The sequence below is a fragment of the Oryctolagus cuniculus genome, chromosome 14 (assembly GCF_051225735.1).
Source record: "Oryctolagus cuniculus isolate XC-2025 breed Fujian yellow rabbit chromosome 14, ASM5122573v1, whole genome shotgun sequence".
In the NCBI taxonomy this organism is placed as follows: domain Eukaryota; kingdom Metazoa; phylum Chordata; class Mammalia; order Lagomorpha; family Leporidae; genus Oryctolagus; species Oryctolagus cuniculus.
Window position 1 is genome coordinate 39,855,928 of NC_142880.1, and position 27,865 is coordinate 39,883,792.

A 27,865-nucleotide genomic window follows, 5' to 3' on the forward strand; every position below is an offset into this window, starting at 1 on the left:
CCCCAAAGAACTTTTATACACCAGGAAATGGAGCCTTGAAATATATAAAGCATTGACAGTCAAAGTGGAAGATTAATAGGCATCTCTGAAATCAGTAAATCAGGTAGTCAGGCACATGTAAGGATGTAGAAGATAAAAGTAACAGATAATAAATTTGATCTCTTCTAACTTGTGTATATACACACATAATTTAAATGCCACAGAGTCCATATGCATATTTGGTGCCATTTACTTTTGTTGTTGCTGTTGTTTGTTTTGTTTTAAAGATTTATTTGAAAGAATTAGAGAGAGAGATCTGCATCTGCTGGTTCACTCCTCAGATGGCTGCCGTGGCCATCGCTGGGCCTGGCTAAAGCCAGAGCCAGGAGCTTTGTCCAGTGTCCCACGTGGGTTGCAGGGGTAAACACTTGAGCTGTCTTCAACTGCTTTTCCTAGGCCATTAGCAGGGAGCTCAGTAGGAAACGGAGCAACCGGACACAAACCAGTGTCCTAGTAGGATGCTGATGTTGCAATTGGCAGCTTTACCTGCTATGCCACCTTTCCTTTTTACTTAGCAGTGTACCTTGGCTGTTTTTCCATCTAAACATCTTACTGGTTTAGTGTATGCAGAGTAGTCTGTAGTAAGGAGGCCTATCATTCATGAACCTATTTTTCTGTCTGCTGACATTTGGTTTGTCAGTTTTACTTTGTTAAAAGCATTCTGGCTTTGAGTTTTTTATATGTAAATTACAGAAAATGTTTTTCTACGTTTCCATTTTAACTTGGCCTTTGAAAACAGCATTGAAGTCACTGTACATTTCTGATGTAACACTACAGAGAGTTGTTAAACTAATACACTAGTACTGATTTGAAAGAATGACTCAACTTTTTCCTCTTGGGGCCCATTTCCAAATCTGTTGTCTGTTATCTCATTCTGTTTAGAATTCTGCCTTTTTGACTGAACAGACATTCTTCCTTTTTTAACTGAGAGAATAAGAGAATGGCAATGAATTTACCCCATACTTCATATTTTCTCTTCATGGCCAGAATTTAAGATAGCTGCTTGAAGACCCCTGAATTTGTGATTTTTAAAAATTGGTTGTCAGAGGGTGGGTATTTGTTGTGGGTTAGATGCTGATTAGGACACCCAGGTCTGCATCAGAGTACCCAAGTTTGATCCCTGGCTCTGGCATCTGATTCTAGCTTCCTGCTGATAGAGAACCTGGGAGACAGTGATAATAGCTAGATAATTGGGTTCTTGCCCCATGTGAAAGACCACCGCTGGCGTTTAAGGAATAAACCAGTAGATAGGAGCTCCTCTGTATTTTTATGAGTGGAATTTACAAATTTGAGAATTCTGGATTAAAAAAAAATTCACTATATTTGATTTTGGAGTTGTTCATTTTAGATTTTTTCCTTTTCAGACACTAAGCTCATTTTATACAAACAAGCTAGTAGACCTTGAGAAAATCTGGACATTAAACATTATTGTGGAGCATCTGTTTTTCAGTCACTATTTTATGCTAGCCTGTGTTCTTAAAAATTTGAGACTTGGTCCTACAAAGACTTAAAAATGATGACAGCATTCCTTTTTTTTTTTTTTTTTTTGCAAGTGTAGAAATTTATTTGAACCAACATTTTCACTATAATGGAAATTATTCTTCAACATTGATCCAAGCTCCCACATCTGAAGGTTAGGGGAAATATTGCACTTTGCATTTTCTAGCACTTCTCATACACGCAAAAGGTTTTAAAAACATTTTGCTAGTTTTGTTTTACACACACTCTCCCAAATTCATGCACACACTCATTCCAAACCAATATTAGGTTATCCCCAAAAAGGGGAAAAACTCCAAAAAATCATAACCTTAAAATTGCACTAAAGTTCTGTAAAGAAAAAAAATATAATAAATTGTCTTATACAAATTTCAGAACATCTGAGTGCTTGACAGCATTCCATTTTAAACTGTGTGAGTTTCTGATGTGAGTTGTGACTGTGCCATCACGCCCTTTTTTCGTAGGCCGCATCTACAAGTGCTTGTTCACTGGCTCCGTGAGCTCACTGCTGACACTGCCGCTAGACATGCTGTCGACGTGAGTATGGAAGGTTGTGTGGTGGGGGATGATACTGTTTTTTCTTCAGATATTTGTCTTTATTTTTGTTACAGTCTGAAAATTCTGTTAAGAGCATAAAATTCACGCCTCTTAGCAGTTACAGCTATAGTAGAAGTAGCTCAGATTACATATAACCAATGTTTCTTTAAAAACATGCCCATTTTATTTTATTACTATTATTTTTAAAGATTTATTTATTTATTGACAGGCAGAGTGGACAGTGAGAGAGAGACAGAGAGGAAGGTCTTCCTTTTTCCGTTGGTTCACTCCTCAGTGGCTGCTGTGGCCGGTGCGCACTGCGCTGATCCGAAGCCAGGAGCCAGGTGCTTCTCCTGGTCTCCCATGGGGTGCAGGGCCCAAGGACTTGGGCCATCCTCCACTGCACTCCCAGGCCATAGCAGAGAGCTGCACTGGGAGAGGAGCGACGGGGACAGAATCCGACGCTCCGACTGGGACTGGAACCTGGTGTGCCGGCGCTGCTAGGCGGAGGATTAGCCTATTGAGCCGCGTTGCCGGCAAGATTTATTTTTTTTAATTTGAAGGAATGACAGAGAGGTAGAGACAGAGGTCTCCCATTACTGGTTCACTCCCGAAATGGCTGCAGTGGCCGGAGCTGAGGTGATTGGAGCCAGAGAAGCCAGGAACAACTCCTGGGTCTCCCACGAGGGTGCAGGGGCCAAAGGACTTGGGCCATTCTCTGCTGCTTTTCCAGGCATATTAGCAGGGAGATGGATCAGAAGAGGAACTTGAATAGGCATCCATATGGGAGGCCGGTGCTTCAGGCCAGGGCTTTTAACCTGTGTCATAGTGCTGGCCCCAAAACATACCCATTTTAAATGACTTTCTTGTAATGGTGGAATGACTTGATGAATGGACTGTTATGCATTGAAAATAATCTGTTGGGGCTGGCGCTGTGGTGTAGTGGGTAAAGCCACCACCTGCAGTGCTGGCATTCCATATGGGCACCGGTTCGAGTCCTGGCTGCTCCATTTCCGACCCAGCTCTCTGCTATGGCCTGAGAAAGCAGTAGAAGATGGCTCAAGTCCTTGGACCCTTGCACCTACATGGGATACCCGGAAGAAGCTCCTGGCTCCTGGCTTCAGATCAGCACAGCTCTGGCCATTGCAGCCAACTGGAGGGTGAACCAGCAGATGGAAGACCTCTCTCTCTCTGTCTCTCTCGTTCTCTCTTTGTATAACTCTGACTTTCAAATAAATAAAATCTTTTTTTTTTTTAAATAATCTGTCATGTTCATATGTTGAGAGTTCATTGGAACATGAGTTGTGTGTTGTTTTTTTTTTTTTTTTTTTAAGGTTTTATTTATTTGAGAGTTACAGACAGGCAGAGAGGGAGGTCTTCCATCTGCTGATTCACTCCCCAAATGGCCACAATGGTTGGAGCTGGGCCAATCTGAAGCCAGGAGCCAGGCACTTCTTCCAGGTCTCCCATGTGTGTGTAGGGGTCGTAGCACCTGGGCCATCTTCCACTGCCTTCCCAAGCCATCAGTAAGGAGCTGGATCAGAAGTAGAGCAGTCTGAGCTTGAACTGGTGCTCATGGGATGTTGGTGCTGCAGGCTGAGGCCTAACCTACTACGCCACAGTGCTGGCTCCAAGTTTTAACATACACATTTGAACTCATTTATTTTTAAGGCATCTCCTGAGATTAATAACACATGTTAAAATGTACTTACTGTAGTTGTTTTACTGTATCTTCATTTGAAGTGTTGTTGCTTGCCTTATGTGAGTAGACTTCCCTGTTGTCATTAACCCACCTGATTTGAAGGCCCCCTGAGTTGCCTTCACTAGAGAACTCGTTAGCACTGAAGGAAGACTGGATGACTGGCTGGGATTGTTAACAGAATCTGTAGACATGGCTTTGTTTTATAATCTTAAGCTACCTTTTACAATTTGAAGAATTAAGCCAATATTTCCTTTTTTTTTTTAAAAAAAGATTTATTTATTTATTTGAAAGTCAGAGTTACAGAGAGAGGAAAGGCAGAGAGAGAGAGAGAGAGAGAGAGAGAGATCTTCCATCCAATGGTTCACCCCCCAATTGGCCGCAGTAGCCGGAGTTGTGCTGACCCAAAGCCAGGAGCCAGGAACTTCTTCTATGTCTCCCATGCGGATGCAGGGGCCGAAGGACTTGGGCCATCTTGTACTGCTTTCCTAGGCCATAGCAGAGAGCTGGACTCGAAGAGGAGCCAGGTTTTGAACCGGTGCCCATATGGGATGCCGGCGCTTCAGGCCAGGGCATTAACCCACTGTGCCACAGCACTGGCCCCTAAGCCAATATTTCTGACAGCATTTGGATCTAATTTTTTTCTGAGTAATGTTTGAAATTTTACTTTAAATTTCCTTAATATCTTAGCAGTTGCTATCTATGAGGGGACTTCAACAAGTATAAAGACTATTTTGGGGCAGAAAATTTTGAAATCCATATATAGTTTTCTCATAACTCATATTTAAATTCTATTGTCTACACAGTTGTTGTGGTACTATCTTTTTCTGTCAGTTCTTTGAGTTGTCTCTGGATGTATCATTATCAGTTGCTACAACACACTGTCTGAAAAATTAATGGCTTAAAACAGCCATCTTTTGATTTGCTCCTAATTCTGGAAGACAGCAGTTTGGACTATGCTCAGCTGAGTTTTTAGACTTACCTGGGTCATTCATGGTCTCTTGTTTTCCAGAAGGCCAGTGAGTTAGGGGTGCTTTATGTCGTGGGCTTGGTAACATTTAAAAGGGTGAGTATGGGAGCTTGCAAGTTTTCTGCTAGGCTCTGGAACTCCAGCATGGTCACATCTGGTGCAAGCAACTCACAAAACCAGCCTAGACTGAAGGCCAAGGAAAGACAGTTCTATTATTGTCATCCTTTAAAATCTGTAACAGTAGTTACTCTCAATGTTCATGGTAAGGAAGCAGTAAAGAGGAGATACTTTAGTCCCAACCCATCAAAATTGTGGTGGTTTGATGTGTTTAGCAAGAGAATGGCTGCAATTCCTCTTCTGATTTAGGATATGTTCCGGACAGTGTCTTCTTAGGGGCTACACCAGCCCAGTTAGAGTTTGGAGCTACTGTGCTGAGGACTTTCCTATTGACTCTTCCTCAGGTTTTCCCTGGAGAAAAAGCCATTCCAGTAGAATAGTGGATTTTCCCAGCACAAACTTTAAATATTCTGAAATCATGTATGTGGGCAAGGGAAGGATTAGCAGCTGCTGCTGCTGCCTTTTTTTTTTTTTTTTTTTTTTTTTGACTGAGTTAGACATTGAGAGAGAGAAAGGTCTTCCTTCCGTTGTTTCACCCCCTCAAATGGCCTCTACAGCCGGAGCTATGCCAATCTGAAGCCAGGAGCCAGGTGTTTCTCCTGGTCTCCCAGGCGGGTGCAGGCACCCAAGCACTTGGGCCATCCTCCACTGCCCTGCCGGGCCACAGCAGAGAGCTGGACTGGAAGAGGAGCAGCCGGGACAGAACCCGGTACCCATATGGGTTGCTGGCGCCGCAGGTGGAGGATTAACCAAGTGAGCCACGGTGCTGGACCCATGGATTGGCTTCTTTAGAGAGGAAAAGAACAAGGGGTTTTCACTATTATGAGATTCAGTGTTTTCATGTATGATTACCTAAGGAACTTTTCTGTGCTTTCTGGATTTGCTGAAGAATGAAAATAATTATGGTATGTGTGCAGTTAACATCAAAACTTGATTTGCTTTCTAAGTAAAAAATTTCAGTGAATTGTACGCTTTTTGTCTTAGGCATAGCATACTGAGTATCTCTGAGCCTTCATTGCTTTATTTTGTCATTGGTCTCGTCTGTGGAGGAGATTTTGATGTTTCTACTAATGTGAGTTTAGGTATTATTAGGCAAGTTTTTAAACTTGAATGTAAATTAAGGATGAAGAATGGTAAATGTTGGATAGAGTTGTTCACCTTGAATAAATCACATAAGTTTAGTACTTGGCCTTTGTCAAGTGTTTAACTGCTTTTGTCGTTTTTGCTCACTACCTTTTTCTTGGTCATGTTCAAAATATAGGCTGTGGATAGCTAATTTCTATATAGTTCTGATTTTATTTTATGCATATTATAAATATAAATTATGTATATGTAATAAAATATTTACAATGTTGGTCAGTTATAAGGTTGACTTTTACCACAAATAATTCTTCAGAGAAACTGATTTTTACCCTAAAATTATGATTTTTTTGGCTTATTTTCTGAGAATTTGGTGTGAAAAGGAATATTATCTTTGATTTTCTAACTTAAAATGTTCTTTGGAGTAATTATCTGTAATTTCTTTTTTAATAGGGAAAATTTGTTGGCGGATTGTTTGCAGGGTTGTTTCGTGGTGACGTGCACACTGTGTGCGTTCATCAGCCTGGTGTGGTTGCGAGAACAGATAGTCCATGGGGGAGCACCGATTTGGTTGGAGCATGCTGCCCCGCCCTTCAATGCTGCTGGGCACCACCAAAATGAGGTAACTCCTCTACTTCCAAGATTGATTTAACTTGGGTAGGATATGAAGATATGGTCACTGTAAGATCAAACCCTTGCCTTCTGTGTTCCTTATAAATGTTATTTTGCTGTTACAAAGGAAGACAATGGGAAGGTTTGAGAAATTAGGAAAAATACAAAAATCAAAAGATTGCCATTGTGACTTTACCTGTTATTTTCTAGCCCAACTGAGAGCAGTTTTAGGGGTGTACTAAAATGTTCTTCAGTCTCTTTAACTGAGTGAACTTCTTTAACTGGAATCTGAAGATAGGAACTTCCTTGATGTTTTCTTTTTATTTATTTATTTATTTTTATTTATTTTTTATTTTTTTGACAGGCTGAGTGGACAGTGAGAGAGAGACAGAGAGAAAGGTCTTCCTTTAGCTGTTGGTTCACCCTTCAATGGCCGCCGCTGCCGGCGCGCTGTGGCCGGCGCACCGCGCTGATCCGAAGGCAGGAGCCAGGTGCTTCTGCTGGTCTCCCATGGGGTGCAGGGCCCAAGGACTTGGGCCATCCTCCACTGTACTCCCTGGCCACAGCAGAGAGCTGGCCTGGAAGAGGGGCAACCGGGACAGAATCCGGTGCCCCGACCGGGACTAGAACCCGGTGTGCTGGCGCCGCTAGGTGGAGGATTAGCCTGTTGAGCCGCAGTGCCGGCCCTTCCTTGATGTTTTCTTAAGTTTAAAATACTTAAGGATAAATAACAGTTTTTCTTTTTAGGTCCTTCTGCTTTTGTCAAGGGTACATCAAATTCATCAAATTCTGCAATTTCTTTTTGTCTACAAAGAGCTAGTTCTCCTTTGAAACCATACATTGATAGATGACTATAAAGAAATAAGAGGCCGGCGCCGCGGCTCACTAGGCTAATCCTCCGCCTAGCGGCGCCGGCACACCGGGTTCTAGTCCCGGTCGGGGCGCCGGATTCTGTCCCGGTTGCCCCTCTTCCAGGCCAGCCCTCTGCTGTGGCCAGGGAGTGCAGTGGAGGATGGCCCAGGTGCTTGGGCCCTGCACCCCATGGGAGACCAGGAAAAGCACCTGGCTCCTGGCTCCTGCCATCGGATCAGCGCGGTGCGCCGGCCGCAGCGCGCCGGCTGCGGCGGCCATTGGAGGGTGAACCAACGGCAAAAGGAAGACCTTTCTCTCTGTCTCTCTCTCTCACTGTCCACTCTGCCTGTCAAAAATTAAAAAAAAAAAAAAAAAAAAAATAAGACTGTTCTTATAGAATTCATACTTTATCATTGTACTTCAGAGTTTGTTTTTAAGATTTATTTTATTTATTTGAAAGATAGAGAGCAAGAGACAGATCTTTCATCTGCCGGTTCACTCCCCAGGTGGCTGTAATGGCCGGTGCTGGACTAGGGCTGAAGCCATGAGCTTCTTCCAGGTCTTTTGCATGGATGCAGGGATCAAAGCACTTGGGCTGTCTCCTGCTGCTTTTCTCAGTTGCATTAACAGGGAACTGGATCAGAAGTGTAGTAGCTGGTACTTGAACTGGTGCCCATATGGAACATCACAGGTGGTAGCTTTATGTGCTGTGCCACAATGCTGGCACCCCCTGTAACAACCTGAGAGTTGCTTTTACTTAACTGCTAACACTTAAGTACAACAATGTCTTTGCTTTTGATAGATAGCAAAGCTTAAGAGGCGCTAAGGGAGGGTGCATTTTTGGGAACAGATTGTGTCTGTGTCTTCATAGTCTTACCTACAAAGCAGAAATTAGAAACTGTTGCCTGAAATGTTTAACTGTTACCAGAAAATTAAGTTTTATATATGTAAATTTTTGTAGGAAAATTATTTTATCCCTGAAATCAGTAAATAACGACATGCTGTGGAAAAAAGGATTACAGGCAACAGGTGTTTGGCCTACGAGTGAAGATGCTGGTTAGGACACCCATGCTGCACATTGGAGTACCAGTGTTGTCTCTATTTTCTGAGAGGCCTTGTGTGGAGTTGCAGTTTCCAGCTTGTTGTGGGCACTTGGGGAATGACAGTAGGTGGCAGCTCTCTCAAATCATTAGTAGGGAAAATATTATGTCAGGGCAAAGCATTTAGCCTGGTGGCTAGGATGTCTGTGTTCCACATCTGAGTACCTGAGTTAGATTTCTGGTTCTGATTCCTACTTCCAGCTTCCTGCTGATGCAGACCCTGGAGGCATTAGTGATGACCCAAATAATTGGGTTTCTACCCTGTGGAAAACCTGGATTGAGTTCTTAGCTTCTGACTTTGGTCTGGCCTAGGCCTGGCCAGGCCAGGCATTTGGGGGTGAACTAGTAGATAAGAGTTCTATTTCTCTCTTCCTGTTAAATAAAAAAATAAATACAAAGGATTACCAAATGATGTATTCAAGATAGCCAAATCTATAAATCCTTATTTATTATGCTTTATGAAATCTTCCTCCCTAATTCATGCTAAATGAATCTCTGCACTGTGAAGTGAGTTTATGCTCTTACATTCCAAGTTGAACCAAAATAAGATAAACTCAGAAAAAATGACTTTGAAAAACTTTCTCTATTTGAATTTTTTATTTTTTAAAGAATTTTTTATTTTTATTTATTTTTTTAAATATTTATTTATTTTAAAGTCAGAGTTATGTAGAGAGAGAGAGGTCTTCCATCGATGGTTCACTCCCCAATTGGCCATAATGGTCGGAACTATACCAATCCGAAGCCAGGAGCCAAGAGCTTCCTCCGAGTCTCCCACGCAGATGCATGGGCCCAAGGACTTGGGCCATCCTCTTACTGCTTTCCTAGGCCATAGCAGAGAGCTGGATCGGAAGTGGAGCAGCTGGGTCTCAAACCGGTGCCCATATGGGATGCTGGTGCTTTAGGCCAGGGCGTTAACCCACTGTGCCACAGCGCTGGCCCCAAGAATTTTATTTTTATATATAGATATAGATATAGATATAGATATAGATATAGATATACTTTTTTATTTTTTATTTTTTATTATTTTTTTTTTTTTACGGGCAGAGTGGACAGTGAGAGAGAGAGAGACAGAGATAGAGAGAAAGGTCTTCCTTTGCCATTGGTTCACCCCTCCCCTCCCCCCATGGCCTCTGCGACCGGCGTGCTGCGGCCAGCGCACAGTGCTGATCCGAAGCCAGGAGCCAGGTGCTTCTTCTGGTCTCCTATGCGGGTGCAGGGCCCAAGGACTTGGGCCATCCTCGACTGCCCTCCCGGGCCACAGCAGAGAGCTGGACTGGAAGAGGAGCAACTGGGACAGAATCCGGCGCCTGACTGGGACTAAAACCTGGTGTGCCAGCGCCGCAGGCGGAGGGTTAGCCTATTGAGCTGCTGCTCTGGCCAAGAATTATTTATTTTTGGAAGACAAAGGAGTTACAGAGAGAAGTAGAGCTAGAGCGAGGTGGAGGTGGGGGGGACTTCCATTTCTGGTTCACTCCCCAAATGACCTCAATGGCCAAAGCTGAGCCAGTCTGAATCCAGGAACCAAGAGCCTCTTCCAGGTCTCCCATGTGGGTGCAGGGGCCCAAGGACTTGGGCCATCTTCCACTGCTTTCCCAGGCCATAGCAGAGAGCTGGATCTGAAGAGGAGCAGCCGGGACTTGATCCGGCTCCCAAATGGGATGCCGGCGCTTTAGGCTGGGGTCTTAACCTGCTGCGCCACAGCACTGCCCCCCCTCTATTTGAATTTTAGGTGGGTTTGTATATGTGTGCCAGTTTTTTTTCTTTTTTTTCTTGCTGTGTGTGTGTGTGTGTGTGTGTGTGTTTAAGCAGGGAGAGCACAGTTTGGAATTAGAGCAAAATGAAGACAAGTTAGCTAAATTTCTGGACTTTGCTATCATCACAGGCTCCAGCAGGAGGAAATGGTGCAGAAAATGTTGCTGCTGACCAGCCTGCCAACCCACCTGCTGAAAATGCAGTGGTAGGAGAGAACCCTGATGCACAGGACGATCAGGCCGAAGAGGAGGAGGAAGACAATGAAGAGGAAGATGATGCTGGCGTGGAAGATGCAGCAGATGCTAATAACGGAGCCCAGGGTAACCACTGCTTGTGTGCCCACCCTCTTTCTTCAGGACTGTGAATCCATTCTCAGCTCACATTGAGGAGGAAAGGACTGGAATTTTCAAATATTAATATTTTCAAGTTATGTTTCTAACCTAGTTTTACTTTATTTTATTTACTTGAAAGAGTTGCAGAGAGAGGTAGAGACAGAGAGAAAGATCTTCCATTTGCTGGTTCACTCCCCAGATGGCCATGACAGCCAGAGTTGAGCTGATCAAAGCCAGGATCCAGGAACTTCTTCGATCTAGTTCTCCCACATGGGTGCAGGGGCCCAAGCACTGGAGCTGTCTTTTGCTGCTGCCCTCCCAGGCGTATCAGCAGGGAGCTGGATCAGAAGTGGAGCAGCTGGGACTTGAACTGGCACCCTCAAGGGATGGTTGCTCTGTAGGCCGGGGCTTTAACCTGCTGTGCCACAGATCTGGCCCCATGAGGACCTTTTTTTTTTTTTTTTTTTTTAAAGAAAAGATTTAATTTATTTGTTTGAAAGGCAGAGTTACAGAGAAAGAGAAGGAAGGGGAGAGAGAGAGAGCTTCTAGCTGCTGGCTCACTCACCAGATGGCTGCAGCGGCTGGGGATGGGCCATACAGAAGCCAAGAGCCAAGAACTTTCAGGTCTGTCTCACAGGTGCAGGGGCCCACACAGTTGGGCCATCTTCCACTGCTTTTCCCAGTTCTTTAACAGGAAGCTGCATCAGAAGTTGCAGAAGCCAGGACTCGAATTGGTGCCCATCTCGGGGCCTGGTGTCAGAGGCAGGGGCTTAGCCTGCTATACCACATTGTGGACCCCATATTCAGGTCATCTTTAATTGGAGGAAATGATTTTTTTGGAATGAAGCTTACGTTTTTAAAAAAATAATTTTATTCAGATTTCCATTATTTGTTTGCTTCTCTCTGTCCGTATCTGTTGAGTTAGTGCAACTTTTAAAGTACAAAAGGAAGTTTTGAAGGCAAGGTGCTCACATCCAGGGTTTCACTTTTGGCAGTGTAAACTCTGAAGTGTGATCCAAGAGTGAGTATGCAGTCAGCCATGAGTAGTTCATTACCTCTGCTTCCCTTCTTCTATCACAGTGCTGGCCTGTCTCTAGGTTCACTCACACTGTTGGTATTTGAATGTCTTTGTGTGGTGTTTCTGAACGAAACACCAGATCTCTGCCTTCATGGAGCCTGTGGTTTAGTGAAGAAATAGGAAATACACATTTTGATAAGTATTTTGCAAGTTGCATTGTGGATGCTGTTGGGGAGACGCCTGATGAGGTTTCCCAGGTAGCTCAGAGTAAATGATATTTGAGCAAATACTTGAAGGATGAGGGGGAGATAGTTCTATAATGGGAGCAAGGAGCCTTTGTAGGAAGAGTCAGCCTCTGAGAATACAACCTGTTTTTATTGGGTGCATGGCCATCATCTTTCTCTTGGTCCAATATGGTAGCTACTTAACTAGTCTCCTACTACCACTGTTACTGCTGAGTCCTAATGGTTTTCTTTCAGTGGTGTTTTCATTGTGCTTTATAAGAATAAAGTAAACCCAGGCTCCACATTCCTTGTAAGATCTGATCACTGTCAGCTCTTCATGCTTTGTCTTCCACTTTACTCTTCATCACTCAGAGTTCTTGTTCCCTGGCTTCCTTACTTTTCTCAAAGCCACCAGATTCATTCTTTACTCAGAACTGTTGAATTCTTCTCTTTCATATAAGCCTACTTATTGCCTTTTTAGATTTAAAATAATGTAGGATCACCTTTTTTAATATGTGTTATTTTGTACATATATTTAGATGTATTTTTATTTGTTGCCTACAATATCTAGTATGGAAAATTTATAAATATGGTTTAGCTTCTTGACAACAGCTTAAGAATACTTAATTACAAAGAATGCATTTTATTATTTATAGTTCATGTTCCATCAGTTAATTTTGAACTACAATTGTATTTCCAGATGACATGAACTGGAATGCTTTAGAATGGGACCGAGCTGCAGAAGAACTTACATGGGAAAGAGTGAGTGTCAAGTGGCCTGTGTTTTAAAGTTCTTTGTGTTTAGATGTATACCCTTATTTCATAGTTAAATTTGATGGAAACAGCTAACCAGAATTTTAATTTCTAGAGAAAATTGAGTGTTCTACTGTTTCGAGTAAAAATACTGTGACATTGATGATTTTATTTCTGTCTTCTGGCTTTTAATACAAACTTTGCTCCATGTAGGGAATATTTCCACTTGAATTGTGGGCTTTTGAAAAAAAAAAAAAAACAGTAGCAGTTTAAGTATTTTTAGACTTTAGTTCTATCATGAAGTCTTTACTGGCTCTATGTAATGTAAAATTCAACCCAAGATGAAATCCTTTAGAGTTTATAGATTTGGAATAAAAGAAGACCTAAAATAGAAAATTCTTATAAACATTTTTCTAAAGGAATTTTTATTTATTTGAGAGTCAGAGAGATCTCCCATTTGCTTGTTGATATCCCAAATGCCCAGAATGACTAGGGCTGGGCTGAAGTCAGGGGCTGGGAACTTGTCTCCCATGTGGATATTAAGAACCCAATTACTGGAGCAGTCACTGCTGCCTCCCAGGATACTCATTTTGAGGAAGCTGGAGCCAGTAGCCAGAACTGGGTATTGAAACTAGGTGGGATGCTGATGTGGGATGCTAGCATCTTAACTGCTAGGGTAATGCCGGCCTTCCCCCCCTTTTTTTTTATGAGAGGAGAAATTTTACTCTCTGAAAATGATAGACAGTATTGGAAAGTAGTAGGTAAAGACTTTGTTTAAACATTTGCAAAGGAAAATGAGCCTTTTTCATAAATTAGAATAGAAAATACTGTTGTATCATGAATTAATGCCTATTTGTTTATTTTAGATGCTAGGACTTGATGGGTCACTAGTTTTTCTGGTAAGTAAAACTAATGGTTTTGTTTTTAAAGATTTATTTATTTGACAGGTAGATTCCCTAGATGGCCAGGTCTGGTCCAGGCTGAAGCTAGGATCCAGAACCTCCGTCTTAAGTCTCCAACATGGGTGGCAGGGTCCCAAATACATGGGTCGTCTTTCATTGCCTTTCCAGGCCATATTAGCAGGAAGCTGGATCGAAAGTAGAACATACAGGACTCTATCTAACATTCCAGTATGGGACATTGGTGTCAAGTGTTGCAAGCAGTGGCTTAACAATACTGTGCCACAATGCTGCCCCCCACGCCCCCATTTAAATAAATATTTGTTTCACAGAGTGACAGGGAGAGGGAGAGAGATAATTTGCTTAATAACAAAATTGTAAGTTAATTTGTCTTAATATTCAATAACTTCAGATTTACAGTATGTGCTTTTTATATTAAAGCTCAAAATGCCTTTTGACTTTTGATTACTTAATGTTTGAAGAAAGTTTCTTTTTCAGAATGTAGTGTCAGTACAAAAGTATAAAGGTAATACTATTTGAAGAGGATATTATTATTATTAAATATCTTCTAGAAAAGAAAATGTAGTCCAGTGTTAATGGTAATTAGAAGAACTTAGTCTCCTTTTTAGTTTAGTCTTACACTGTTGATACCTGGATTGGTAAACACAAAGCAGTTACGTGCATTCAGTGAGAACCCTAGGCCGGTCTTGGGTTTCTACTGTTGGCTGAGTCCTACCCATCCTTACTGCAGAACTCTTTTTTTTTTTTTTTTTTTTTTTTTTTTTATTTTTTGACAGGCAGAGTGGACAGTGAGAGAGAGAGACAGAGAGAAAGGTCTTCCTTTGCCGTTGGTTCACCCTCCAATGGCCTCCGCGGCCGGCGCGCTGCGGCCGGCGCACCGCGCTGATCCGATGGCAGGAGCCAGGAGCCAGGTGCTTTTCCTGGTCTCCCATGGGGTGCAGGGCCCAAGCACCTGGGCCATCCTCCACTGCACTCCCTGGCCACAGCAGAGAGCTGGCCTGGAAGAGGGGCAACCGGGACAGAATCCGGCGCCCCGACCGGGACTAGAACCCGGTGTGCCGGCGCCGCTAGGCGGAGGATTAGCCTAGTGAGCCGCGGCGCCGGCTAGAACTCTTGATTAGTAAAGATCATGACCCTAACATGAGGAGCAGTCCTCCAAACAACTTACTCTTTAAAAGAAATGCTCTCAGATCATGCCACATAAAATTAGCTGGTATTTGGGATTCTTTTTTTTAAAGATTTATTATTCATTTGAAAGAGCGTTAGAGAGAGAGGCAGATAGAGACAGATATATCTTCTGTCCTATGGTTTATTTCCCAGATGGTCCCAACAGCCAGGGCTAGGCCAGACCAAAGCCAGGAGCTTCATGTAGGTCTCCTATGTGGGTGCAGGGGCCCAAGAAGTTGTGCTATCCTCCACTGTTTTACCATGCACATTTTAGCAGGCAGCTAGATTGGAAGTGAGCAGCTAGGACTTCTACTGGCATTCACATGGGATACCTGTGCTGAAGGATGAGGCTTTAACCCTCTCAGCCACTTACATGAGAGGCAGAGTTCCAGACAGAGAGGAAGAGACAAAGAAAGGCCATCTGCTGGTTCACTCCCCAAATGGCCACAAGGGCCAGAGCAGAGCCAGTCCAAAACCTGGAGACAGGGAAGCTTCCTCCAGATCTCCCATGTGGGTGCAGGGCCTAAGTATTTGGACCATCTGCTGCTGCTCTCCTAGACCATAAGCAGAGAGCTGGATTGAAAGAAGAACAGCTGGGACTCGAACTGGCACCCTATGGGATGCTGGCACTGCAGGCAGTGCCCTTTACCTGCTATGCCACAGTGCTGGCCCCCCAATTTTTTTTCAATTTTTATTTTTTTAATTATTTATTTGAGATGCAGATAGAGTTCCTGTCCACTGGTTCAGGTGCTGGGCCCAACTGAAACAGGGAGCCAGGAACTCAGTCCATATCTCCCACATGTGTGGCAGGGACCTAACTGCTTGAGCCATCATTGCTGTCTCTTAGGGTATACATTATCAGGAAATTAGAATTGGGAGTAGAGCTGGGACTTGAACCCAGATACTCAAGTATGAGACATGAACATCTTAAGTACTGGGCCAAGTACCTACTCCTTTTTAAACAGCTTAGCTGTCAAGGTTACTTTGTATGCAGGTCGCAAAACACTGTGCCAACTGGAGCAGTAACATAACAGGAAGACGAGAGAAAGTATGCCCCTAGAATTGTTAGGTCTGGAGGCCCAACAATATCATCAAAGACCCAGATAATGTCCTTCCATCTCCTTGGCTGTCCCTGCTGTTTTGACCTTCTCTGAAGAAGATGTTGAAGGTAGCAGTGTGAGAATTTGAGGGAACATTCCTGTTGTAATTTACGATTTAGTAAAATATGATTTTAATGAACTTCTATTCAAAGTTTGTTCACACAAACTCATTCATATTTACCTCATTGCTTTCTCATAAATGAATGACAGAAGTCATTGAGGAAGTAGTGAGGGTGACTGTATTGCTTCAGTGAAAAATACTTGATATGTACCATGTGCCAGCTGTTGTAGTTACCAGTGGGGTCCCTTTTCTCGAAGACACTTTGTTGTTTAGTAGACAGAAACAAACATGTGGACAAGGAACTTCAGAGGTGTGTGTTAGAGATGCAGTGACAAAAAGAGGGCATTGGGCACGAGGGCTTGGAAAGGTTTGTTTTTGTGGAGAGGAGAAAGTACTGGAGGCATGAAAGCTGTTGGGAGTAAGGCTGAGTTTGGGAACCCTTAAGGTAGAAAAGCTGAAAAAATTGAGCCAGAGTAGTGAGTTGGAAAGTGGCAGTTTGTCTCTGGTTTTTAAAGGCAAACTATTACCTTATTGCTTGTTGGATTTGTGGAAGATTGGGGGACTTGAACACAGAAATCTTCGTAAAAAGAAAACCTGACCATGTTAACCTCACTCTGAAGGGTCTTAGCTTGATGGTTGGAGAAGGTGGTAGGCCCAAGTGAATGGCTTGCACAGTCTAGAGAATGTAATCCTTGAGTATGGCTGTAATGTGTGTGATGTAGCTAAAGAAATAGGTGGAGGCCGGCGCCGTGGCTCACTAGGCTAATCCTCCGCCTTGCGGCGCCGGCACACCGGGTTCTAGTCCCGGTCGGGGCACCGGATTCTGTCCCGGTTGCCCCTCTTCCAGGCCAGCTCTCTGCTGTGGCCAGGGAGTGCAGTGGAGGATGGCCCAGGTGCTTGGGCCCTGCACCCCATGGGAGACCAGGAGAAGCACCTGGCTCCTGCCATTGGATCAGCGCGGTGCGCCAGCTGCGGCGGCCATTGGAGGGTGAACCAATGGCAAAAGGAAGACCTTTCTCTGTCTCTCTCTCTCTCTCTCACTGTCTAACTTTGCCTGTCAAAAAAAAAAAAAAAAAAAAAAAAGAAATAGATGGATAACAGTCTTTTGGGTAGTGAGACTGTGTAACTCAAAGTAGACCAGGTGGCCAGATGAGAATGGGTCTGTTCTTGAGTAATTTATTTATTTGAAAGGCAGAGAGAAAGAGACAGGTATCTTCTATTTGCTGGTCCATTTCCCAGATGCCTGTAAAGAGCTGGGGCTGGGCCAAGCTGAAGCTAGAAACCTGGAACTCAGTCTGATTCTCTCTCATGGGTGGCAGGGACCCAAGTACTTGAGCCATTACCTGCTATGTCACAGAGTACACATTTGCAGGCAGCGCTCTATCAGAAGTGGAGCTGAGACTCCAACCCGGATACTCTGATATGGGATATGGGTACCAAATGCCTATCCCTGAGAATGAGTTTCAAAGACAGAAGAAAGCCAGAATACGGAGGGAGAGCTGGGGACAGTGAAGATCAAGCTAGAGTTTTCAGAAGGGGAGGCAACCAAGCAGTTGTGACCCTAGAGAAGTCATGGAAGCAGATTGGACACTGAAACAAACACTGTGTAACTCATGGTTTTCAGAATTAATGTAGTTTTGAAGTTTTTCTCCATTTGGAATTTTTCAGTGTCATTTGATTTAAAAGGAACTTTTTATATGCTACTTGACGTAGTTAATAATAGCTTATTTTTAAATTTTATTTGTTACACAAGTTTCATGTATTTCATATATACAGATTTAGAATCATAATGATACTTCTCACCCTACCCTCTATTCTGTCCATGTTCCAGCACTCCTTCCTCCTCCCAGAAAGCTATCTTTAAAAAACTTAGTGGATAGGGCTGGTGCTATGGTGTAGCAGGTAAATCCGCTGCCTGTGGTGCCGGCATCCCATATGGGCAATGGTCCCAGTCACGGCTGCTCCACTTCCGACCCAGCTCTCTGCTATGGCCTGTGAAAGCAGTAGAGGATGGCCCAAGGCCTTGGGCCCTTGCACCCACGTGGGATACCTGGGAGAAGCTCCTGGCTCCTGGCTTCGGATCGGCACAGCTCTGGCCATTGCGGCCAGTTGGGGAGTGAACCAGAGGATGGAAGACCCCCCCCCCCCCCTTCTGCCTCTTTTTCTCTCTCTGTGTAATTCTCTCAAATAAATAAATAAATAAATGTTTTAAAAAATTAATGGATAAGCTGGATGAAACTGAATGAATTTATCATATGTCCCAAAATTGAGCCACAAAAGTACACTGATGCAGAACTTTCTGTTAAAATGACTCTCCCTCCCTCCTTTTTTTTTTTTTTTTTTTTTTTTTTTAATTTTTGACAGGCAGAGTGGACAGTGAGAGAGAGAGACAGAGAGAAAGGTCTTCCTTTGCCGTTGGTTCACCCTCCAATGGCTGCCGCTGCAGCCGGCGCACTACGCTGATCCGATGGCAGGAGCCAGGATCCAGGTGCTTTTCCTGGTCTCCCATGGGGTGCAGGGCCCAAGCACCTGGGCCATCCTCCACTGCACTCCCTGGCCATAGCAGAGAGCTGGCCTGGAAGAGGGGCAACCGGGACAGAATCCGGCGCCCCAACCGGGACTAGAACCCGGTGTGCCGGCGCCGCAAGGTGGAGGATTAGCCTATTGAGCCACGGCGCCGGCTCTCTCTTTCTTTCTTTCGTGTATTTTGGAATATCAATTGTCTCTTGATAAAAGATTATGAAACGTTTTTCTTCACCTTTTGATAGATCTACCTAGGAAGATTCTGTGTCTTATCAGATTAGTTTCTTGTGCTGGTAATAGATCATTAATTGCTAAAGGAATACTATAAATTGAGTTGTTTTCCTTTGTGTAACATTATGTACTTTTAAGTTAATTAAGTCTTAGTTTTATGGGTTATTCAATGAAAAGTTACATACAATTTCTAGGTTGATATTTCGAAATTGTGGAAGGAAAAATTTCAGTCTTAGCTATTTTCATTATTTAGCTGTAGCTAAATAAGTGGAGTAGTCCAACTGAAAATTTGCCAAATGTGACTTGACTATGTTTTAATAATGCTCTTTTCCTTTAGGAACATGTCTTCTGGGTGGTGTCTTTAAATACACTGTTCATTCTTGTTTTTGGTAAGTTGTGTTATGCTTTTTTTATAATGCTATTATGGTTGGAGTTTCATTTTATAGAAGCCTTGTTACAGGTGTTTGGTTTTTTTTAGCATAGGAATATTAAGGTATATATATAGTTAGAAAAGGAATCCTGTATAGGAAGGCCCCAGTATGTGCGTATTTTCCTGAATAGCATAGACTGCGGTTACCCAGTTTTGCATTTCCTGTCTCCTGCTGCAGAATCTAGTTTTAGATTAATTTGAGAATGTGTAGTGCCCCAGCTCTGGAAATTAATTTTGTGCTGTTGTTTGCAGGCTCTCTCCCATGACAGACGATCTTGTTTTCATCTGTCACAGAGACCTTGATTTGGGGACCATTACCAGAGATGGATGTAGGCGTAAGGGAAGACAGTACTTCTTCCCCATTATAAACTCCTTTGGAAGCTAGCATATGCTTCCAAACACTGGTTCAACTGCAGCTGTGAGGATTCTGTGACAGCACGAGTGCCTCTTGTTGTTAGTAATTAGAGACAGGATAATAATTAGAGCTGAGCTAAAGGGCACAGTTGTCAGAGGTTTTTCTGCTTTGGGAGAGAAAAGGAAAACTGAGTCAAATAAAACAAGGCTGTAGTAGTCAATCCTGCTTCTCTCAGGGGAGAGGAGGCGGAGTCTGACGAGGCGGTTATTGTTAGGTGTGCTGTGGTTTGTGTCTATATAGGAGGGAAGCATGTGAGTTATGCCTTAGCTTTGCTGAGGAGGAGGAGTAAAGATTCCCAAGGCTTCTCCACCAGATTCCATGCTCTTTGATTTGTGTTGGAACTATGTTATGTCCAAGAAGCAGTTGTCTTTAACAGGAAGCCGTGTAATCTATAAAGATAGAATATTTGGATTGAAGATGACAAAAAAACCTGATTTTTGACTCTAAAAGAGTGAAAGAAATTTGAAGGTTTCTTGTTGAAACAAAGGATCTCAAAAAAATTCCATTCATTCTTGATTTTCAGTATTTTAGGATGGTGAGTATTTAACAAGAAGCTCATTCTCTGTGATTTACCCTTGTATTTGGAGTGAACACCTGTGACTTTGTTTTTTTCCTTTTTTAAATTTTTTTTAAAGATTTGTTTATTTTATCTGAAAGCCAGAATTATACAGAAGGAGAGGCAGAGAGAGAGGGGGGGAGGGAGGGAGGGAGAAAGAGAGAGAGAGGGAGGGAGGGAAGAGAGGTCTTCATCTGATGGTTCACTCCCCAACTGGCCACAGTGGCCAGAGCTGCGCTGATCTGGAGCCAGGAGCTTTCTCCAGGTCTCCCACGTGGGTGCAGGGGCCCAAGGCCTTTGGCCATCTTCTGCTTTCCTAGGCCACAGCAGAGAGCTGGATTGGAAGTGGAGCAGCCAGATCTTGAACCGGTGCCCATATGGGATGTTGGCACTGCAGGCAGTGGCTTTACCCGCTACTCCACAGTGCCGGCCCCCGTATTTTTTTAATACATAAAATAATTCATATATAGAAAGTGAAACTGTGTGATCCTATCCAAGATTCTTTGAGAGAAAATAAATGATCTGTAGGAGTTAGTGTTTGTTCTTGCAGATAAACTTGATGCTAAATTACTATTTGGAGGAACAAATCACCTGTAGTACTTGTATTACACAAATAAGAACTCATCTATGTAAATCAGATCCCAGCTGAATAAATTTGTTTCTAATCCAAGCTCCTCAGTTTTTCTGTGAAAAAGTTTTTTCTTAGTGAACTTGTACACAGCATTTGTAGCTAGAATCTTTGGAAATTAAAGAAGTTTTCATCTTTTAGGAATGTAACTTTTCCTTTTAGTCATTGAGATTAAGCACCTACTTCTTTTTTTTTATTTTATTCATCTATTTTTTTTTTTTTTGACAGGCAGAGTGGACAGTGAGAGAGAGAGAGAGAGTGAAAGGTCTTCCTTTGCCGTTGGTTCACCCTCCAATGGCCGCTGTGGCTGGCGCGCTGCAGCTGGCGCACTACGCTGATCCGATGGCAGGAGCCAGGTACTTCTCCTGGTCTCCCATGGGGTGCAGGGCCCAAGGACTTGGGCCATCCTCCACTGCACTCCCTGGCCACAGCAGAGAGCTGGCCTGGATGGAAGAGGGGCAACTGGGACAGAATCCGGTGCCCCGACCGGGCTAGAACCTGGTGTGCCAGCGCCGCAAGGTGGAGATTAGCCTAGTGAGCCGCGGTGCCGGCTACACCTGCTTCTTTCTTTCCTGCATGGCTTGCTCTACTGGCAGTTTTCCACTGACATTTCTGGGCTCTTGTGGTCACAGACTTTGCAGAACTACAACCTTTTAAAGCCTTTCTCAGTAGTCTAGTTTTTGCGGCCTCTTCATGAGAATAGTCGTAGAGAACAAAGTAGCAAAAATCCTTGATGTAGTTCATTTGTACCCTCTACAGTGTCTTGTGTTTTGTGATGTACATAATAGTAAAATAATATATAGAGTTTATAAATTTATGTGCTTTATAAAGAAAAATTGAATTTGTTGGGAATATATGTTCAGAAAATTTTCTACCCAAGGAAAAATTAGAGACTAGATCCCTAGTGGAGTCACTGTGACTTTTTTCTTAATAATTGAGTCCCTTGCCTTCCTGTTAATTTACTATATTGTTTAATTATGTTTACCATAAAGAAAAGGTTACTCAGTTTTCTTACTAAGAACAAAGTAAAATACAGCAAGAAAGATCTAAGGAAAAGATACTGTAAGAATTCTTTTTTTTTTTTTCCCTTAAAGATTTATTTATTTATTTGAAAGGCAGAGATACAGAGAGAGAAGGAGAGAAAGAGATAGCTTCCATTCAATGGTTCATTCCCCAAATGGCCGCAGCAGCTGGATCTAGGCCTGTATGAAATCAGGCACCAGGACTTCTGGGTCTCCCATGTGGATGCAGCAATCCAAGGACTTGTGCCATCTTCTGCTGCTTTCCTAGGCACATTAGCTAGAGGCTGGATTGGAAGTGGAGCAGCCAGTACTTGAACTGGTACCCACATGGGATGCAGACAGTGCAGGCAAAGCCTTAACCTTCTATGCCACAGTGCTGGCCCCATAAAAATTCTTATTTCATGGGGTTGGTGCTGTGGTACAGTGGGTTAATGCCCTGTCCTGAAGCACTGGCATCCCATATGGGCACCGGTTCAAGACCAACTGTTCCACTTTTGATCTCGCTCTCTGCTATGGCCTGGGAAAGCAGTAGAAGATGGCCCAACTTCTTGGGCCCCTGCACCCACGTAGGAGACCCGGAAGAAGGTCCTGCCTCCTAGCTCCTGGCTTCGGATTGGCCCAGCTCCGGCCATTGCGGCCAATTGGGGAGTGAACCATCGGATGGAAGACCTCTCTCTGCTTCTTCTCTTTCTGTGTAACTCTGACTTTAAAATAAATAAATAAATCTTTTTTAAAAATCCTTATTTCAGAGGAAAATTTTAAGGATACTTTAACATTATCACACTTTACAAACTTGGCCAAAATTTCTTTAAAATATATTAATTCATATTTTATTTTTTAAAAGATATATATTTTTGTTTATTTGAAAGAGTTAGAAAGGGCCAGTGCTGTGGCATAGTGGGTAAAGCCGCCACCTGCAGTGCTGACATCCCATATGGGTGCTGGTTCATATCCCGGCTGCTCCACTTCTGATCCAGCTCTCTGCTATGGCCTGGGAAAGCAGTAGAAGATGGCCCAAGTCCTTGGGCCCCTGCACCCATGTGGGAGACCTGGAAGAAGCTCCTGGCTTTGTATCGGCGCAGCTCCAGCCATTGCAGCCAGTTGGGGAGTGAACCAGCGGATGGAAGACCTCGCTCTCTCTGCTCTCCTTGTCTCTCTGTGTAACTCTGACTTCCAAATAAATAAATCTTAAAAAAAAAAAAGAGGTAGAGAAGGGGAAAGGAAGAGAGAAATCTACTGCTAGTTCATTCCCCACATGGTTGCAATGGATAGGGGGGCTGTTCCAGGCCAAGGCAGGAGCCCAGAGTTTCTCTGGGTCTCCCACAAGCAGTTGGGCCATCCTCCACTGCTTTTCCAAGTGCATTAGGAGGGAGCTGGATTGGAAGTGAAGCAGCTCAGTCTTGAATTGGCACCCATATGGGATGCCAGCATGGCAGGTGGTAGCTTAATCCGCTACACCACAACTGTGGCCTCTTAATTCATATTCTTAATTCCTGGATTGTTTCCTAAAAAACAGTTTTACAGTTGATTTGTTTGAAAATCCAAGTAAGGTCTACATGTTACTTTTAGTTTTTTTTTTTTTTAAGAGATTTATTTATTTATTTGAAAGAGTTAAACAGAGAGAGGAGAGGCAGAGAGAAAGAGATCTTCCATCTGCTGGTTCACTCCCTAGATGGCTGCAATGGCCAGAGCTGCGCGGGATCTGAAGCCAGGAGCCAGGAGCTTCTTCTGGGTCTTCGACGCGGGTGCAGGGGCCCAAGGAGTTGGGCCATCTTCTACTGCTTTCCCAGGCCATATCAGAGAGCTGGATTAGAAGTGGAGCAGCCAGTTCTTGAACCAGCGCCCATGTGGGATACTGGCACATCAGGCCAGGGCGTTAACCCACTGAACCACAGTGCCGACCCCTAGTTTTGAAGTTTGTTTTTTTTATTCTCATACCCACTCTTTGTTCCCTCCATCCCATTTTGCCAGATTTATTGACAAGATTAGGCAAACTGTCCTTCACAGTGCATCATTTTCTACACTGGTTTCACAGTTTTCTTTTCTTTCTTTCTTTTTTTTTTTTTTTTTTTTTTTTAATATTTTACTTGAAAGTCAGAATTACACAGAGAGAGGAGAGGCAGAGAGGCACAGAGAGTGAGAGAGGTCTTGTATCCGATGGTTCACTCCCCAGTTGGCCGCAATGGCCGGAGTTCTGCCAATCCGAAGCCAGCAGCCAGGAGCTTCTTCAAGGTCTCCCACGTGGGTGCAGGGGCCCAAGAAGTTGGGCCATCTTCTACTGCTTTCCCAGGCCATAGCAGAGAGCTGGATTAGAAGTGGAGCAGCCGGGACTAGAACTGGCATCCATATGGGATGCCAGCTCTGCAGGCGATGGGTTTACCCACTGCGCCACAGCGCTGGCCCCAGAGGTTTCACAGTTTTCCCTGCCTTCATCCTTTGCCTCTTGTATTTCTCACAAACTGGAAGTCAGATTTAAGAACCTGGTCAGATTCAGGTTCAGTACATTTGGCACTGATCACTCTTTGCCTTAATATGACATGAGGAGGTATATGATGTCCAGTTATCCATGTTTATCTGTGGATTCAAGTGATACCAACCTGAGCTTCTGTTCTTGACATTCGTTTTTCCTTTTTTTGTCAGAGCAATCTGTGGATCTAATATTTTACTATGATGGTATGGATCATCATACTAGAATAAATAATAAATAATAATCCGTACTGTTTATTTATTTGAAAGGCAGAGTTAGAGAAAGGGAGAGACACACAGATCTTCCACCCACTGATTCACTTTCCAAATGGCCACAATGGCCAGGGCTGAAGCCAAGAGCCAGGAGCTTCTTCTAGGTCTCCAACGTGGGTAGGTGTCAGGAGCCCAAGCACTAGAGCAGTCTTCCTCTGGCACATTAACAAGGAGCTAGATTGGAAGGGGAGCAGCTGGGACATGAATCAGTGACTGTATGGTATGCTGGCATCGCAGGCAGCAACTTTACCTACTACACCACAATTCCAGCCCCTCCATCAGTTTTTTTTTTTTTTTTAAGATTCACTTATTTGAAAGGCAGAGAGAGAAAGAGAAACAGAGACATCTTTCATCAGCTGGTTCACTCCCCAAATGATTGCAGCAGTTAAAGGCTAGGCTAGGCTGGGGCCAGGAACTTTATCCATATAGTTTCCCATGTGAGTGGCAGGGGCCCAAGTACTGGGACTGTCATCTGCTACTTTCTTAGATGCAGTTCCAGGGAACTTAATCAGAAGTGGAGCAGCTGGGACTGCAACTGGCACTCTGATGTGGGATGCCAGTGTTCAAAGCAGCAGATAAGCATACTATGCCGCAGTGCTGTCCCCTGTATGAGTTTTTTAAAAAAAGATTTATTTATTTATTTGAAAGACAGATCTTTCATCCACTGCTTCACTCCCCCAGATGGCCACAAGGACAGGCTGGGCCAGGCTGAAGCTAGAGCTTCTTCTAGGTCTGTCCCATAGGTGCAGGGGCCCAGGGAATTGGGCTATCCTCCACTGTTTTCCCAGATGTGTTAGCAAGGGGCTGATCAAAAATGGAGCAGCTGGTACTCTAACCCGTGCCCATAGGAATGCTGGCGCTTCAGGCCGTGGCTTAACCTGCTGTGTCATTGATCTTTCACTTCATGATTTTATTAGCTCTTGATCCTTACCTGAGTCATTGATTTGGAATTTCGAAATGATGGTTTTCAAATTTGATCACTTTTTACCTTTTTGATTTTCATTTCTGAAAGAATGATCTAGGACTGTTTAGTTAACCTGAAGTTGTTTGTTCAGGGGAAACTGGACAGATAACCTAACTTTCTCTATGTAGTTACTGGTTTTAAAAGTAAGACATTTGATACGCTAACTACTTCCTTTCGTGTACACTGCTTCCAGAATTAGAAAGTATTTTTTTGATGTTGCTGCCTTCTCATTTTGTGGTTTTATTTTGGGCTTTCCTTTTTGTGGGCATTGTAAGCTCATGGGTTGTTTGTGTTCCATGTTTCTATCAGTTTTGTTCATTACTCCTGTTGATGCTCATATCATTGTCTCTTTGACCTATTTTTTAAAGATTGGTTTTTATTTATTTGAAATGCAGAGTTATCTCTGAGAGAGGGACAGGTAGAGAGATCTTCCATCCACTGATTCAATCCCCAGATGGCTACAACAGCTGGGGTGGAACCAGGCTGAAGCCAGGAGCCTGAAATCCATCCAAGTCAAGTGACAGGGACCCAAGTGTTTGGGCCATCTTCCACTGCTTTTCCAGGTGCATTAGGCAGCTGAATTGGAAGCAGAACATCTGGGACTCAAAGTGGCATTCACATGGGATGCCCATGTTGCCACTGGTAGCTTGTCTTAACCTGCTATGCCACAACACTGGCCACAGCACTGTGATACTATATTGACAATTGTTAACTTTGTTATTTTCTGGTTAATAGAGATTATCCTAGATAATACATTTTTTAAAAGATAGTTTTTAAATTTTTTTAGTATAAAGAGAACAGATTTCATAGAAACAATTCTAAGAAGATAACCATACTTTCTTCTCTCCCTCACTCCATCTCCACTCCATCCTTTATTTCTTTTCTTTTCCTTTAATTTTTTTTTTTTTTTTTTTTTTTTTTTTGACAGGCAGAGTTAGACAGAGAGAGTGACAGAGAGAAAGGTCTTCCTTCCATTGGTTCACCCTCCAAATGGCGCACTGCGCAGATCCGAAGCCAGGAGCCAGGTGCTTCCTCCTGGTCTCCCATGGGGTGCAGGGCCCAAGCACTTGGGCCATCCTCCACTGCCTTCTCGGGCCACAACAGAGAGCTGGACTGGAAGAGGAGCAACTGGGACAGAACCTGGTGTGCTGGCGCCGCAGGCAGAGGATTAGCCTAGTGAGCCACGGCGCTGGCTTCTTTTCCTTTAATTTTTGCAATAACATACTTTCAGTTTACTTCATAATCACAAGCTTAACGCAACATTAGCCTTAATGTTCAACAAGTAAAAAGTAACAAGACCACTGTTCCACAGGGCTATAAACAGTAATCAGATCATAAGATGTCAGTTTTGTTCTTATACTTTTTTTGTATTCAGTATTAACTGGCACATATAAAAAACATATTTTTCTTTCTGAGATTGGCTTATTTCATTAAGCATAATGGGCTCCAGTTTATATATTTGAAGAGCAGAGCAGCAGAGAGGGAGGGAGAGACCCAGAAATCTCATCTGCTGGTTTACTTCCCAAATTGTCACAAGGCCATGTCTGGGCCAGGTTGAAGCCAGGAGCCAGGAATTCCATGGTGGTTTCCCCAGGAGTGGCAGAGGCCAAGTACTTAGGTCATCTCCCTTTGCCTTCCCAGGAGCATTAGCAGGAGGTTGGGTTGAAAGTGGAGCAGCTGGGACTTTGAACCAGTGGTGGCTTCATCTTTGGCATCAAAGTGGCAGTCCCTCAAGTGCTGCATTTTTTACCAGTTCTGGAATCCTGGATTCTCCAAGAAATCTTGGTTCCTTTTAATAGGGGTTGTACTAGGAGTGTTCATTATACTCATACTGAAGTTTTCATTTTTTTCTCCTTGTAGCATTTTGCCCTTACCACATTGGTCATTTCTCCCTTGTTGGTTTGGGATTTGAAGAACATGTGAGTATAATACTTTTACAAACTTACTTCCTTAATTATCCTCAGATTTAGTATTTGCTAAGTATTAATATTCATTTTTTAATCTGCCTTGTGCAAAAGAATCATCAGTCAACATGATCTCGTTCTTTTTAAACTAACTGTGGGTTAAGAGTTGGTAGATAATGTTGCCAGCTAATGAAGGTGTGCCATGAAATCCCATAATATTGTGCTTGCCTTCCTGCTGGGTGGGCCAGAGGCACACTTTGGGAAAGTGAACTCCATGGGCTCCTGTGTTTTCCCTCCTTTTCCTTTCACCAAGGGAATAGACTATCTTGTAATGATGGGCTTTAGTGTTTTCTAAAGAATTTGCTTTTCTTTGAACATTTTATCCTCATTTTCTAGAGGTAGGTAAATACATGGATAGACTCTATTTTATTGGGCCCTTGGAAAGATTTAGTATTTTAAATTTTGGTTTTTTAACTTACATACTTGAGAGAGAGACAGGAAGACAAGCAGACAGGAGACGTCTCCAGTCTGCTTGTCTTCCTCAGCTGCAGCAGCTGGGGCAGGACCAGGCTGATGTTGAAAGCCAGGAGCTCAGTCCCTTCACATCTCTCATGTGAGTGTCA

The 27,865-nt window shown here is 43.4% G+C and overlaps 1 protein-coding gene across 5 annotated transcripts in view; it reads left to right on the forward strand.

The window, feature by feature from the left end:
• MARCHF6 (membrane associated ring-CH-type finger 6) overlaps positions 1-27,865 on the forward strand; it is a 98,272-nt gene that overhangs the window by 29,910 nt on the left and 40,497 nt on the right. For all 5 annotated transcript variants that reach the window (XR_016220078.1, XR_016220079.1, XR_016220080.1 and 2 more), the window contains exons 5-11: positions 2,001-2,073; positions 6,393-6,561; positions 10,386-10,575; positions 12,530-12,591; positions 13,449-13,481; positions 18,922-18,973; positions 27,199-27,257. Coding sequence is in view for 2 of the 5 variants with exons in the window: in XM_051853570.3 (XP_051709530.1) it covers positions 2,001-2,073; positions 6,393-6,561; positions 10,386-10,575; positions 12,530-12,591; positions 13,449-13,481; positions 18,922-18,973; positions 27,199-27,257 (638 nt within the window). In the remaining 3 variants the exon portion in view is untranslated. The remainder of the gene's footprint in view (positions 1-2,000; positions 2,074-6,392; positions 6,562-10,385; positions 10,576-12,529; positions 12,592-13,448; positions 13,482-18,921; positions 18,974-27,198; positions 27,258-27,865) is intronic.